General features: G+C 37.9%; 1 protein-coding gene across 1 annotated transcript in view; it reads right to left on the bottom strand.

Moving 5' to 3' along the window:
- TMCC2 (transmembrane and coiled-coil domain family 2) overlaps positions 1–16,620 on the bottom strand; it is a 1,263,302-nt gene extending 1,246,682 nt beyond the window's left edge. Inside the window, exon 1 of the mRNA XM_044076803.1 lies at positions 15,869–16,620. Coding sequence (XP_043932738.1) covers positions 15,869–16,072 — 204 coding nt within the window. The 5' untranslated portion in view covers positions 16,073–16,620. The remainder of the gene's footprint in view (positions 1–15,868) is intronic.
- Positions 16,621–17,215: the final 595 nt, after the last annotated feature.

The following is a 17,215-nucleotide window of genomic DNA, read 5'->3' as shown; positions in this document are numbered from 1 at the left end:
TTTTCTCCACAGAATGGTGGACTACAGTTTTGACAAAGTCTATAAGACTTGTGCAGAGTTTTTAGGAAATGAAAGATTTGGATGTGGTGCAAAGAATGCAAGCCATATGGATGTTTCTCCTACTGCAAATTTTACATTCTGTACAAGCTTTGCTCTTTGAGCCTCCACAGTGTTTCCAATAAGTAAAAAGTGCTTTTCACACTTTAAATTGAGAAACAAAGTTAATGTAGCCTATAGAGCGATTGATTTGTATTTGGAGGAACTTATATTAGATGGTAGAATTTCCATGGAATTATTTCAGGTTCTGAATGTTCAGAAAAAAATTATACCAGCTATATTTGAGAGCCCTAATGTACACAAAGATATAATTAAACCTCCTTATAAACCAATTGTAGTAGCAGCAGGCTCTAAACTGAGCATTTTGGAATTCATGTGGATAAGAAGTTGAAACCTATTTGTGTGTCCGAAAAACACTTATTAAAAGATTCCTGGTATTTCCTTAAAAGATTGACCCCAGACATATGAGAGAGTTCTGTTGGCTTTTTGACAATTGATGCTGTGGACCTTTTCAACTCCATCCCCAAAGAAGAAGGGATGAACCTATTTTTAGATATGTTAACCGAATATGAATTTTTAGATGGGGAAGCCATTAGATTGTTACTTGAATTTACTGGAATAGTTTTAGAAAATTTCTTATTCTTATAAGACAGGTTAAAGGTGTAGTGATGGGCACAGCTTTTGTGCCCATCTACACAAACAAGATGCTATTAGCCCTTGAAAAAAAAACATAATTGTCACCTCTGAATTCTTTAAGTACTCTAAGGTTTGCCTAAGATATTTAGATGACATTTTTATTTTATGGACTGGACCAGAATGCATGGTCACCGATTTCTGTTTTTTTAATTTTTGCACAAATCAATTGATTGTTTTTAATTTACTTATAATTGCAACTTAGAATCAGTTATTTGGAAGTCCAGGTTTAATAAACTGAAGTTGGTTTCAAGACATGGATGTACAGGAAATCAACTTTCAGTAAGTCTAACTTACATTTCAGCAGTGCACATCCTTATTCACTTAAACACAGTCTTGTTAAAGGGCAACATATAATGGTTGTGAGGAGGACTTCCAACCTACAGCACCTAGAAGAGGGAATGAATACCCTAGGAGAGATGTTCACCGATAGGGGTTACCCAGACAAAATGGTTCTTGAAATCACTAGAGAGTTGATTAATGGAAGAGATAGGAGATACTAACCTCTACTGAAGAGAATGAATGACAAAACAAAGAATCTTGGTAGAGGTGAAACAAGCTACAATGCAGCTTTTGTAGTTACCTACAGTAAAAGGTCCAAAAATATAAAAAAGTAATAAGAAACAACTGGAAGTTCTTTAAGGGTAATAAAGAGTGTGTGGAAGTCATTGGTAGGGAACCATTATTTATCAACTAAACTATGGGGTACTTCATACACTTATTAGAAAGGAACGGACAGAAGATTATGAAAAAATGGGGAGCTCACTAAATGTGGTTTCTGTAAACAATACTACTTTATAAATGAGGATAGATTTGTTATTCTGAATACAGACCAAGTTCTAAGGTATTTTTAAGGCCAGTAAATGTGGAACTGTAGGGCTAGTCTATTTGGCTAGATGTGTAGGATGTGATGGATTCTACATAGGAAGACTGAAAGGTTGTTGAGAAAGTGGATTTATGAGCACACACGAGATTGGGAAGAAAGATTTTAATAACTCCTTAGCCAAACATGCTGATAGTTGCACCAATTTCACCAAATTTTCATTTGATATTATTGATATAGTGGAGATAAGTCCCAGGGGAGGCATATGGGAACATTTGATTGAATATATACAGTTGCTTTGGCAACTGAGACTCAAAGCTGATAGAATCTCTGGGCTCAATGAAACTATATCATTGTAACCAGCCTTAAAATATAGGGTAACTAAATTATGAATAATCAGTAGACTGGTTTTAACCCAAACTTTCTCTTTTAATGAGATTTTACCTTAACATACTTGTAGTTTTTACTTACTGTGTAGACATACATCTTTTTAGTTTTTATATTAACTTATGAGCCTGTTGATCTTTACATATAGAATGCTGTACCTTTAAAGAACAGGATTCATTAATGAAGCATGTTATAAAAGGAAGTGATGTTAGTTGCTAACGGCTTCTGATGAAGTCTCCTGAGAGAGATGAAAGTGCTTAAACAGGATATATTTTATATATTTTTTATATTTATTTTTGTGGTTTATTAGTAAATACATTTTACACAAGTTTCCAAATGCTAAGCATTTTTCGCACTGATTTTGAGTGGTTCCTTATGCATTATACAGTGCGTGCCTCAGATTTCTTGGTTAAAAAGTGCTAACTTGCCATTCTTTGGGATGACAATAAACTCAGTTTCTTGGGAAAGATTATACTCCCTCCATCACATGGAGGGGACTTAGAGGTTTCAAATTTTAGGCTATAGCATAAAGCCTCACACGTTCGCTGCCTCTACTGTCAGCTGACGGAGGCTGATCTGTCTCCTTCACAGATGCATTTATAATTCTGATGGATTGATAATCAGGGCTTTTTAAAATGATGCTGTAGACTATGGACCAGTATTGCAGAACCATGTTCTCTGTGTTGCATCAAAATGTAATACTGTTGTAGGAACTTTTTAGCTGTTGGATTTAAAGGGATGGGTCAAACTTACTAAGAATAGCATAGACATTGTATGGGATAGATCAACATCGTAATTTACCCAGATAACATTTTAAAACACCTATTTCACAGTATATGGGTGCAAATGACCAAGATATAGGGATTGGTTTCATAGGCCTGCCACATGGCCAAACATCAGCTGTAGCCCATCACTTTCTAACATTTAGACAAATGGTAGATATTCACAGAGATGCTATGCATCTTGACACAAACCAGGAATAAACACCATTGCTGATTATATGACTACTGTGAGTATGGAGGGACAAAATCAGCTCAATATATACATTTCTATAAAAACTGAAGTGCACACAAAGATTAATACATGAATGAAAATTAAATTTCATTGTAGTTACCGTCCGGAAACATTTACACAATTATACTTCCTCAGTATTGCTATCACATCCAGGAAGTTTTGAATCTTTGTTTGGAAATAGCTTCATAAATATTTTTATAAAACTGCCAATCTTGCCAGAATGTTTATAAATTCCTCCTCACATTGAAGGAGTTGTTTGGAGCCTGCTGTGAATGATTAGATTTATAAATTCAGGAGTTACGTTTCTTTGTCTCAATTTAAGTGAGACATTCAGGGAATTCTTTAGACCTTATGGCCTAGTGGTGTTTTTGTCACATTCCCTTAGGTTAATATAGCTCTTACTAATAGGCAACCATCCACTCTTCAGATATGGACCTTATGGAAATTATGAGTCAGATATATTATGTTAAGCAAAGCACTGTCCAGGGATCAATTAAATGCTAGGCTATTAAATGGATTTTCTAGCGTCAATGTGTGGATGACATTTACAATTTACAGATTTTTTGTCTCTTCACAGAAGCATCCAAAACTGGATTAAGCAAGAGAAGCAGTATCCTTTTTGATTGTGTTTTTTTTTTCACCAGGACAAATACTAAATGTTCAAGTTGATTGTGTTCTTCTCCAGTTTTCTTATTTGTTGCCCAGTGAATATCCAAATTATGATTACACAAATTCAAACTTTGTTGTTGTTTACCTAATTGTTTCTGCATTATTATATAATATCTTCTCTGATATAGTTTTCTTTTTAATGTTTGTGTTATCTTTATTAGAGAAAACTTCCATGAGTTATAATATCAGATAGATAAACTCAATAATACATTTCAACAACATGACTGAATCACCTAGAGCCATATTTTACACTGTCAAGTGGCTAGCCCTGCCAGGACACAAAATCTGTGATCCATATTCACCTATCTTGTGGATAGTGTGTACCACAATAGATGCCCAAAGCAGTTGGTCTGTACAACTCTTCCCCCCTTTAGGGCACAATTTAGAGTCTGTACTGCTGCTCACAACTCCATTCTTGGGAAAGAAGGAGATGGAATCACTCAGCATGTTTTTGGGAGGTGGGATGAACCCCACAGAGACACAAGACGAACATGCAAACACCATACAGGCATTGGCCAGAGGTCAATATTGAACCTTGCACCTTGTGCGTGGGATGAAGACCTTAGCCATTATGTCATTTGGAAAGGAAAATATGGGAATAGGTTAACAGCTTCAAGTACCTGGCATGAGTGGTGGAGGAGAAGGGAGGACTGAATGAGAAAGCCAAAGCCAGAACCAGAGGGGCTGCAGCCAACTGGCACAGAGTCAGGAGTAGTGCATGGCAGAAGAATGTCAAAGAAGCGGAAAAGTAAGGTGTACTAAACAGTGGTGTGACCAGTAGTACTGTATAGCATAGAAACCTCAGCAGTAAATGCAGACCAAGTGAGGTAATAGAGGTGAAGTGCTTAAGATGGGGTGTTATGATGCACATTGTGGGACAGACAAAGAAATGAGGACATAAAAGCAGGAGCCAAAGTAGCTCCAATTGCAGGAAATGTCAAAGAGAACAGATTATAATGGTTGGTACACATGCAGAAAAGCAGAAGACAATCCGGTGGAAAAGATTTTGGACAGACAGGAACAAGGCAAGAGGAAACAAAGGCATCCAGCAAAGAGGTAAATGGATTATGTGAGAAAACTCCTGAGACGGTCAGGCGTGAATGTCACTGAGGGTAAGAGAGTTGCATTGAATAGAGAGAGATGTTGATAGTTAACACAACACCCCAACCCCATGTAAGCAATGGACAAAAGGGGGGTCGTTAATGATGGTAATGATGACGAAAGTTTAAAAAAAGTACCAGGGCAGGCTCACCTGCTGTCTCCCATTCCGTTCACTAAACATGCATCAGCAGTAAACTCAGTAATGAGCTAGGAATTTTTATGTCCTTTTTGAGGTGGACTGTGTATATCTGTTAGTTAAACTCTGTTACCCAATGCATGCTATAAAAAAAAAAATAAGAAAACATGAAAGGAATTACTCCAAGAAAACAGAAATGTAGGCAATAATTTGAAATGCATCGCCCCAACATAAAGTAAGATGATAATGTTTAAATGAACATATCAGAATGCCAAAAGGAACCACTGACTGATCTGAGCGTTGTGTTTACGGGTCAGAATATAACAAAGAAATGAGTACTAGCTGTCACAGATTACTGCTTGACATTCACATTTATAGAACCAGTATATTCTAAATTAACACAACACACAAATTAACACACAAATTAACGCAGTATTGTTGGCTTATGGCAAAACATTTGTAACTTATGGCATACTAGAGGCAGTGAGTACGGAGTGTTGGCCACCTTTTAACATCCATCAGTTTTAAAGAATTCTGTGAGTGACAAAACATCATACACCGAAAAAGTAACTTCACTTTGACTACATATCAGTGGGCCAGTGGAAAACTTCATGCAGAGTTATCAGCAAGACATTGATGATTGCCAAAATAAAGGATGGCCACTGGAAACAATGAACACAGTGCTGGGAGCCTACAGGGCCTCTAATCATCCCAGTAATGTATTTACACCAGCAAACATACTATTTAAACACTACTCCAAAGACATGATGCCCTGCATGATCAGATTCTTAGACAGAAAAAAATAAAGAAATAAAAAAGAGGTAGACACAAGGAGGTGAATTGGCGACAGACCAAGGACCATTACTTTTACATAGGACAAACTATTCTTGACAGAAATAAAAAAAAAAATACATGACCCTCTGTTTGGTCCAAAGAATTTCAAGGGGAACAGAGATGACTTTCTTCATTTCTAAACAAAACCCAGCCCCAAACTCCATGACATGTCTCTAACATAGCGTTACCTGTACATAAGATTTCCTTCCTTCTCTAATAACAGTTAACTAAACCTGTTAACATCCACGTCATATACTCTAACTACTATTTTTTTACAAACCTCCTTTCTCCCCTTAAATCAATATACTTACTCCAATCCCAATACCCTCCACTACTCTTCTCCCCCCAACCTCTCTACTCCTAAGCCATGACTTCCACTGGTACCCCTACTTACTGTTTTCTACTTTCTTGGACCAACCTGACAATTTAGTGCCATGAGCTGTTCTATTTATGTGAAACATAAGCTGTATGTATATGCTTCATAGCTTGTAAAATAAATAACTACATGTTTGCTGAAAATAAACTCTGTGCCATTTTACTCATAAGTGTCCATATGTGTGCATCCCCCTCTTGAATGTGTTACATCATCTACCTCATCTGTGTAGTCAATGTAAAATTGTATGTATGTATTTTAAAGGAAAGGGCTTTTCTCCCAGACCTCCACTGAAAAGGGGGATGCTTTGCCATCCCAGACGGACCCTACTGGTAAATAAATAAATAAATAACCAAATAAAGTTCTGTTAGGACTGTTGGTGAAGAAAATGCTATAACTTTGACCCAAGTCTTGAAATTTTTCCAGCAAGTGACATTACCAGAGAAAGATTTCCTGGCATTCTAATCTTTATACATAGAAGGTCTCAGAAGGCTGAAGACAAATTTTGTCGTCTTATTGACTACATGGGCTCATTTATCATCCAATATAATGACAGTGATGTTTTCTTACATAGATCTTCTAAAAAGTAATATAAAAAATACACACACAGAGTTATAATTGGACACAGAAATGTTTTCACTTAACAAATTTGTTTTCATTATGGGTGTGACAGAATTAGGTCTTTGGTATATCCACACATGCAATAATGTCGAACGCATAACACCGATAAACTAAGTTTGATTATCATGTAATAAAGTAATTTTGTGTTTTTAGACATTCATTTTTTATTATTTTGCCTTTTTACGGCTATTTTCATTTGTTAGTTTGGAAATTTTGTGAGGTATCAAGTTTGATTATCTACAATACCGAAAACAAAACAAAAAAATTAACACAATAATTTTGAGGAAGGAAAACTATTTCCTCTCCCGCCATAACAACTAAAACCCCCATAGCACCATCATCAAATTTGTCTGAACAGAGGTAGTGCTGCGGGTAAGGTTTAATGATGGTAAGTTGTGGGGTTAGGGTTAGCACCCATTACTAAGAAGGGCAGGGTGCCCCCCTGCACCACCTAGTAATGGGTGCTAACCCTCACCCTGCCCTTTCCCACAACCCTAAACCCATCCCCACCCTCTACCATTATTAAAACTTTCCCATAACACTCCTACTACACAAGACAGACTCTGACACACAAAAATACACAAACACACACAAGCAATAGTACATCCATCCCCTAACATAACCCTTACTCTTGGCCTAAAATAAACAATCTTGCATACAAACACATAACACTCATCTTTCACTCATCCCCATCCCTAACCCTAACTAACTTTCACACACACACACACACACACACACACACACACACACACACACACACACACAAAATCTCATCCCCAACTCCACTTACCTGTGTCAGTTTTTCTGTACCACTGGCATAATTACTGTTCGGCCATCCATACTATCAATATGATATCACACCCCTGAATTTGTTGAACAAAAGTACATTCAGTGAAATGCGGGGGACCCATATATATATATATATATATATATATATATATATATATATATATATATATATATATAGATATATATTTGTAGAGACTGAATTTATGTTCCTCATAAAAAGAGTGATGCGGTATTAAAAGGCACTACCCCGTGTATTTTGTTACTGCTAGTCACTTTCCAGCAAATCTCATTTGTTCCATCAACAGCCATGTCACAAAAGGAAATATTGCCTGCCCAGGTAGCTGGAAATTTGTAAATAATCATATGTCATTTGTTAATATCAACATGATTCATAAGCTTGTGTTACAAATGTATTAGAACTGTATGTTATATGTATATCAGACTGCTGGTACAGAAGTGTGTGTGAAAAGGGTTTGTACAGTACTGAGCTTAAAGATGTATCCACAGTGTACCCTACTGGAAAAGAACAGAACCAATATGAACCATATACTATATGAACCAATGGAATATTCACAGCTGATGAATTTACCAGCATGACCACAGCCATCTGAAGCAGTTAACCATACCCTTCTCTGGTCTAACCTAACATCTAAATTATGGATGTGAAGTAAACTGGTTTAAGAGCACTTTCCATGGTGGTGCACGACACCACTTAGAATTTTACCCATACACTGAAGACAACTATACTTAACGCTAACAAGACTATTAACCTGCATTGCAAGATACAAAGAACGTTCAAGCCTTAAGAGCGGGCAGAAAAAGAACAACCTTGTCACAAATACAGTATTACAGGTTTGTTAGGGGGTGGAAAAGAGCACAAGATCCACATATAAGGTTATTCATAAGCTTAGTCAGTAAGAACACCCAGGTTTAGTACTCAATCTGACATCTACAGAGAGTTGTGTGACGAATATTTATGAACTAAAGCAACTGCAAGCACCCAACAGTTACATTTGACAAAACTGAACACAACCCTACCCTTGCTGCTCTACATTCTGCCACAAATATTACTCAAACAGAAGTAAACAATGTACTTTGTTTTGCTAACAAACTCAGTTCACGGAATTCAAGAAAATTCAGATAGCTTCCTATTACCACAACAGGGCAGCCCTCTTACATAATCAGACCTAATGGAGAGCTTAAACATATGAACACGTGTATAAACTAGTATAACTGTTTAAATGTTTATGTTTTAACAGTGGGGACTGGCACACAGAAGGTTAACTTGCAAAACTTCAAGAAAATAGTTGAAATTAAATTGTTTTATAACTGCTCCATGAAAGATGGCTTCAATGTAGCAAGAAGACAGGATGTCTAAAACTCGAGAGCCTTTTGCATTGTTTTGTAACTGTTTTATTGTTTTATGTCTTTCAGCAGATGCAAACATCTGAAAGCTATGTATTTTCACAGGGAGATGCTAAATGCTGGCAGTTTCTAGCAATGGGAGTTTAGCTGGGAATGGATAGTCAGATGACAAGAAGTGATGTCATGCTGCTAGCTACCCCAGCAGTAATATTTGAAATATTAATTTAAGAACTCTCTGAGAGAGAGAGAGAGAGAGAGGGCATTTTGTATTTGGACTTTGACCTGACAACATTAGCTGGAAAACCCACTCACCATGTCTGTCTTGCCTTGCTATGAGTAAGTAAGTCTAGGGTCCAGTAATTTATCTTAGAAACAGTTAGGAATATAGTGAAGTATAGCTTAGTTGTTTTCTTTATTTATTTGAGACTGTCTTGCAATGTTGTTTTAGATATTTCCTGTGATTTTGAACTCTGAAGTAACTGTGATTGTTTATTGAGTATTTTCTTATTTTCTTATTTATTATTAAATATATTTAAACCTTTCAATTGTGGCTGGTCTGTCTAGAGATACTTACCCAGTCTCCATCTTAATTAACAGAACAATAACCGAATCTACTATTCCATCCTGCTGGAAAGTCTCCCATATCATTCCTCTGCATAAAGGAGGTAACATTAATGAACTTTCTAATTTCCGGCCTATAGCCCTACTATCTCCACTATCTAAAATTATGGAACGTTGTATACACCCATCAACTCTTACATCATCTTTTGCAAAATAGCCTACTCGTAGAGTCCCAACATGGTTTTAGGCCCTACCATAGCACTTCCACTGCCCATCTCTCCTTCACAGACATGATCAACAAAAATCGCAATAACAACCTTTTCTCCTCTGTTTTATTCCTGGACCTCTCAAAAGCCTTTGATATGGTCAACCATCAACTTCTCCTAGACACTCTGAAATCTCTCTCACTTGACTCTTTGGCATTACACTGGTTTGACTCTTATTTGAAAGCTAGAAAACAAGCAGTCCTCTGGGACAGCCATATATCCTCTCAGCTCCCAGTCACTATCGGTGTCCCTCAAGGATCCATCTTAGGTCCCCTTCTCTTCTCCATATTTATTAATAACCTGTCTACTTCACTCCAGACATCGACTTGTATTCAGTATGCTGATGATTCAACTCTCATCTGTTCTGCTTTATCTTCAGAAGAACTTCACTCTTCCACCCAAAAAGTCTTTACGGCAGCAGAAAAATGGTTCCAACATATATGTCTCCTCCTTAATCCCAAAAAAACAAATTACTACTTTTCACCCCAACCCTTAAATCTGCCCTATCTCCTTTTCCATTGTGTCTGACAATGGCACTATCATTAAACCTGATTGTTCCACTAAACTACTAGGCGTTACTATAGACAATCAACTAAACTTTGACTGCCACATTGATCTAACCATCAAGGATGTTAATAAAAAGATAGGTGCCCTCTATAGACTTAAGCCCTTTCTTACTGCAACCACCAGAGTGTCTCTTGCCCAAACTCATCTCATCTCTACACTATTGTATGCCTCTCCATCTTTTATCAACATTTCAAAAGCTAACCTACAGAAACTTGCCACAGCCTACCATAGTATTGCCAGGTTTGCCACAGGTTCCCCATTTCGTACTCACCATTGTCTTAATCTCAAAAACCTTAACTGGCTTGAACTTCAAAATATAATTCTCCTACATCAATTAGTCATCATATATAAAATTCTCCATTACCCCTCTAATACACCCATACTTAATAACCTCATTGCCCCATACAAGAATCTTACTTCCCTTCGCTCAGCCAGCAAACTTCTAGTAGCCACTCTCAAATCTCATAATAAAGCAGGTGACTCCTTATTTACTAATGCTGTTGGCTCATACTGGAATAAACTTCCCATAGAACTGACCACTTTAGGCTCATCTCACCTTTTCAAAAAACAACTAAGAAACTATTTTAAAATCCCACTGGCTATGCCCCTGCTCCAATCCTGACTGAGCTCAGCAAACAATCCCTCTCTACAGTCCTCTCCATTCACTTCTACTTGCCTCTATCACTACTTCTATCCCTCCAGTGTAGTGCACCTAGCGACCCACCTGCTTATTAATTTTCCTATACTATCTTTTCTCCTTATACTTGATATATTACTGCAACCTGTCATCTCTCCTTTTATTGAACCTAGATGCTGATCCCTACTGTGCAAATCTCTATCTTAAAACTAGTGCCCCGGCACAAAATGTTTATCCTAATTTGTTAATAGTGTAAATATTTATAGACTCTTTATGTGTTACTATTTTCTCTCTTCTTCATTTTTAGCAGTCCTACTCTTGCAAATATTATGGGATAATGATTCCTCACTATTGTTTAGTTCTTGTTAAAGTGCTTCTGCATTGTTACTATACTACATGAGAATGTTTCTTTATTTGCTTATGTTTGTATGTTTTTTTGCTTATTGTAAGTCACTAGTATATAGTGGAGCTTTTCTCCTCGGGCCTCTGCTGAAAATGGACATGTATCCAGCCAGACTAGCCCGGTCAACAAATGTAAAATAAAAATAAAATAAAAATACTTAAGCTCTTAGAGTTGGTGACACTGTGCAGGCCACTCCTAATAGCCTTGCTCTTGGTCAAAATACCATTTGGATCAATATTACATTGCAGAGTAGGATTGGACATCTTTTGTTAAGGGCCTTAAAGTAGCTGATAAAGAGTTGGCTGGTGGCAGTAATAACTACCTTATAGCCTGGGAAAAAGGGGGCACAGCCTTTCCCAGGTGTGTGTGGGTTTATATATAAAGCAAATATCAAAGTGTGTGTGTCAGCTACTTAGGTAGGGACATGAAGCACTGGTTGGACAAAGAGGGTGCTGGAGGTCTTAGCTTGGCCACTCAGCTGAGATCTCAACCCTACAGCTGTGCTAGTGGGAGTCTTATTGTGGATCTGGAGAAAGAGGGAGAAACCAGCCCCAGACTGACTGTGATATATGTGTATTCTTAAGGGAAATTGTACTTTACTGTGTGTGTACTTGTCATCCTCCCAGTGTGTACGTCCCCCACTGTTGCCAGTGATGAGGATTAAGGCTGCTTGATTACTGGGCCAGTGCTGGGTTTTCACAAGCCAAAGTACTCATCTGACATAAGTTTGCTCTTACAAGCTGCTATGGTTTAGTCATCAAGACATTTTCTTAGCAAGATTCTGTTATACAGACATTGCATCAGTCACATACCAAATAACTATTCTCTGGTAGACTCTTATAGCCATTTTAGCTAGGTAATAGTGTATTACCAATTCATCTTATTACAAGCAGACAGCTAACAAAAACAGATCTCTGCAATACACAAAATCAACTTTGTATAATTCAGCTTTGCTTAGGCAGAGGACTGTCTGGAAATCAAACCCCCAAGATGATAACTTACAGTGTAACTGAGTGCATTTGATTAAATGATTAGCATGTCTATAAACTTGGCAAAATCAACTCTTCTCAAGAGTAAACAGCTAGCCATTGTGTGAAGTTCAAGACTTTCAGGGGAAAATAATCTGAGAACGTAATAGGCCATACTAATAGCACCATAACTACATCCTTCACAAATGCGCACTCCCCTTGACTTTAAGGACTTAATTCTCACAAGAGCCCCTGATCCTGATCATATCAATACTACCATAGCCAGTGATGTACCTTAAAATTTGGCTTCCTGCTCTTTCCACTTCAGAAAAAGTCACCAGATTCCTAGAAAACATATATACAAGTTACAGCACAAATATATCCAGATTTATAAAAGTGATTGCACCACATACAGAAAATATGTTTGCTCGTATCTTCGTCTTTTCTGTCACCACTGGTAATTTTCCTTATCAGTTTAAGCATGCTCATATAATCTCTCCACCCAAACTCCTCAATGCTGAATCCCCTCAAGATTTTAGAGCAATTCCAATTTTGTGTCTACTTGCAAAATATTTGAGAAACTAATCTGAAATGATATTATTGAAGACAGCAGGAATTGTGCATTCCTAACAAATGCTCTGCATACTTTTAGGTCTAGATTTAGCACATTGACAGCCCTGTACAGAGTCACAAAGAGTATTATATTGGAGCACTGACTGGAGGATTGTTTACTGATAATGACACAAACCTGTGATACCATAAATCATGATCTTAAAAAACACAAGAGGCCAGGTACCCAGAACGACAAAGAAACCAATGCAGCACACAAAGGTACCAAGTAGAGGTAGTCAAACCCAAAGCATAAATCTGGCTGTTTCCAATTGTCAATTTATCATACTATTAAACAATTAAAGTGACTTGTGGGGGATATAAAGGATGCTACAGCTAGTTTTTTTCTTTTCTTTGTTACATCTGAAGAAGTCTTGTGGATGAAAACACCTTGTGAATATTTGCGTTTATGTACTAAATAAACTGCTGGTGCTTCCACTTCGGATTGTGTTTCGTGCTTTGGGTTTGACTACCTCTACTTGGTACCTTTGTGTGCTGCATTGGTTTATAAATCATGATCTATTTTTAAACAAGTTAGAGTCAATGAACTTTACGTCTGATATGCTTTCCTGGTTTTAAAGTTATCTTAGTAGAAAAAACTTTCAGGTAGTTCTTCATAGCTCCATTTCAAACACAGACAAATAGGGTACCAAGGTTCCACCAAAATCTGTTCTTAGACCTGTTGATTGCTTTTACTGCTCTGTGGAACTGGCTTTCACCAATCTTTACAGGCAAATATCCAAATTAATTGATTTTACTGTCCTTTGGAACTGGATATCCTAATGTAATATTGTGATCATTGCCAAAAAAATTGGCATGAGCATTGTAACTGCCCCTCCCCACACACAAAATCTTCAGAATCCCCACAAATTATAGCAACTGACCCAGCAAGGAAAGGTATAAAGTAGGTCCTTGAGCATAAATGTTTAGTACTTATCATGGACCACCCTAGCAGTCCTCTGAAACAACTGAATCTTTGTTACAGAATATCAAATTTACCTTCTCCTGAAGCAAGAAGGCATTAGCCAAAAATGTACTGCTACCCAAGATGGAGTAGGTTGTGCCCATTCTCTCAGTAAGCTCATCTGTGAATACCATATTACTTCAGATGACTACTAAATATGCATTTTTATCTTTATAGCAGACACTAGAACCTGCCATTGCCTGATTATGCAAAATGCAAACTAACTTCTAGTCATAAAATGAGCAACCAAAGTCCTCTCTACTTTTCTGTTCAAAGTAATTTAAGCAACATATATGGCCAACAATAGTCTCAAAGTTGATGGTGAGAAAATTCTCTTATTACCTTAGATCAAAAATGAAGCTGTGGCATAACAAACTACTTCTCATAGCCTTACCATCACCTCTTGCGTAACCAATACAGGAGAAAAATAAAACACCAGTCACCTTTCAGCGATCTTGCAAGCTTTTTGGCACTGTTAGGTACCATTTATGCATTTGCCACTCTGCTAAATAAAAAAGTAAACAGGACACACGGCCAAACCAATTAGTAAAAAAACTAAAGAAATCCTAGCCAAGCTACAGTTTTCACTGTGTGATTTGTTAAAACATCTTGTAAAGGAGGATAATGGGGTATATACAAATGATGCCTTAGGACATCAGGTGTTTCAGCTAGATGTCAGTTCTGAATGCCCATGACTTTTGTCTTCTTAAGTCTGTTAATGGACAAATTCAGGCCAATAAAGCCAAACCCCACTAGCTGTGGGCATGCATATTTCAGTCTTATTATGACCTGGTCAGCACAGCATAAGTGGACTGTTTGGCTAACCTTTAGAATCACAGGGCTGTCGTACTCAGCTGATGTCCATAACTATTAATGTGTCTGCAAAACAACCCTGTGTTTCTAAAGGTTAGCCAAACAGTCCACTTATGCTGTGCTGAAAAGGTCATGAGAAAACTAAAACATGCATACCCACAGCTGGTGAGGTTTGGCTTTATTGACCTGAATTTGTCCATTAACAGACTTAAGAAGGATAAAGTCATGGGCATAAAGAACTGCCATCTAACTGAAACACCTAATGTCATTGAGGGGTTATTTGCACCTATTATTCTCTTTTACAAGAGGTCTTAATGAATAGCACAGTTAAAACTCTAGCTTGGCTAGGATTTTCTTGTATTTTTTTATGAATTTATCAATCTGCTAGCAATCCACATTCAAAACATACCCTTGTACCCAGCTACTTGCCAGACACCTAACTGTCTAACAGCCCCTGGGTAATCAACATTCCACTAGGCAATATCCTAACAAATCTCCACTTGAAAACAACCTCCATCAAACTATCCTAAATGCTTGGCAAAGATTACTCATTCCATCTCACAAAGAAGAAATGATACTGTGACGTGGTGCTGAAACAGAAAGGTCTGTGCTGCTCATACTCAAGTGTAAGTTACAAGTTTTCAAAAATTGTCTCTATAACATGGAGTGCTGTCATAACATGCACAGCTCAAGTAAATAATACATTTATTATTCAGAGGTTCTTACGTCACAGTTACTATTATTTTAAGAATATCACTGTAGCAAAGTCTAAAAAGCTGTGGCCAGCTCATAAAAACATATATTCGGTCAACTGTTTATTTAAACTAACAAAAACAAACATGACACAAAGTAAAACAGACAAGACACCCCCCAAAAAAGATGAGGTGTTTTTCAAAAATCGTTTTTTCAACAGTTTCACATTGACAACCCTCTCCTATCCATCTGTTTTATACTGCCCTAAAGTTTCTTAACAAAAGGGGCACCCTAGTCAAACTTCTCCATTCCAGTATATTTAATGTCCACTCCATCTCTCCCCCAAAACTACAGGCTTTATCCATTCTTAAAACACAGTCCACAGTACTTGGTTTTGCATTGGAACAGGATAAGCCTCATTGAGACAGACTTTTCTTTCTTTGTGTGTTCTGAGAAATCGTGTGTAACATTGATCTATTTAATGTTTAATATGCACAGTACAGGAAAACTAGTGTAAGTATTCACCTTCAGATCTGGGGGCTTGCTTCGAGTTATGGCTGGAAGAGTGGGGTTTGGACTCATAGTGGAAGGATCCGTTGAGGCTGATGCCATCAATGCAGTATCTCCTTTAACATCCAAGAAAGGAACAACCACGGCAGCATCTTCGACCGTGGTTTTACCCGCAACATCTTCATCATGTTCAAAATCATCCGATTTGCACCGCTTCATCCTGGCTGGGTCAGTGGCCAGATGAGACAACAGAACCAACGTCACGACAAGAACCTAGAGATCTTGGACACCCAGGAGGGCTGCTCTGGGAAGCAATGTGGCATCGCAGATGGACTGTACAGCAGGATATGAAAATCTGAGAAACAAAACTTACAAATGACCTCTGAAAGACGGGAAATGTTTCTTGAATTCAAGGCGTGTCCGTTAACTTTGGTATAAAGGCATTTATAATGACCAGCACGTGGGTTACATTATTAACTGATGCAACCTGTATAACTCTGGCAAATGCAAATAATTACTGCAGAAAAATAGATCCAATTATCCAGATCATTCATGAAACCCTTTGCGCTGAAACCAGGCACAAGACAAGCAGATGAGGCAGCCGGCAGGTGATCTGCTCAGTGAACTCCATCAGTGCATCTTGTAGACTACAAATAGTCAGGGTGGCGCCGCTACATTTTGTTGGATTTTACACTCCTGTTTCACACTAGAGCTCGCAATGCACCAGCCCCGCCGGCACTGCCGAAATTCTCAGTCTGAAATAAATAAATAAATAAATAAATACATATGATACATACATTGACCAAGAGATGCAATCTAACTGGACATGATTGACAGCAGCGTAAAGCAATGACACAAAATAGTACCTCCTCAGAGAGGGGGTGCGACCAGTTAGCGGAGAGGGGGCGTGGTCCTACCTCTTTCAGTCTCGGTTGGCTGGCAGCGTCTCCAAGGGGAGCTATCAGTTAGAGGATGGTGCTGCAAGGAAAGAAGAAGGCGTACAGGCTCTGGATAAGTCGGATAATGTTGGTCGGCCTATAGCCAATCTAAATTATGGTCGGCTGAGTCTTGGGGGAAGGACCTTCCCAGGCTGTCGAAGCACTCGTACTACCTCCCCTTCTATTTGCATGGTTAAAAATAGTACAAATCCCAACAGCTGAGCTAAAGGCCAGGTGTGAAAAGTGAATGTAATGCGGGAATGATAGGTGGAGTGTCTGGAATGGATTCACAAGTTCAAATCTGAATGACCTTGGCATTCATTCTGAAGTTTTGGGTTAGTCCAGTTTATCTTGTAGTGTTTTACCCAAGAAATGTAAAACAAACACTCCCAAATGCATAAGGCCATACCTCTCAACCTCAGCG

Source organism: Protopterus annectens, chromosome 7.part0 (genome assembly GCF_019279795.1).
Source record: "Protopterus annectens isolate FY-2018-M chromosome 7.part0, PAN1.0, whole genome shotgun sequence".
NCBI lineage: Eukaryota > Metazoa > Chordata > Ceratodontiformes > Protopteridae > Protopterus > Protopterus annectens.
The sequence above is the reverse complement of the archived record's forward strand: the minus strand, read 5'-3'. Positions and strand labels throughout refer to the sequence as shown.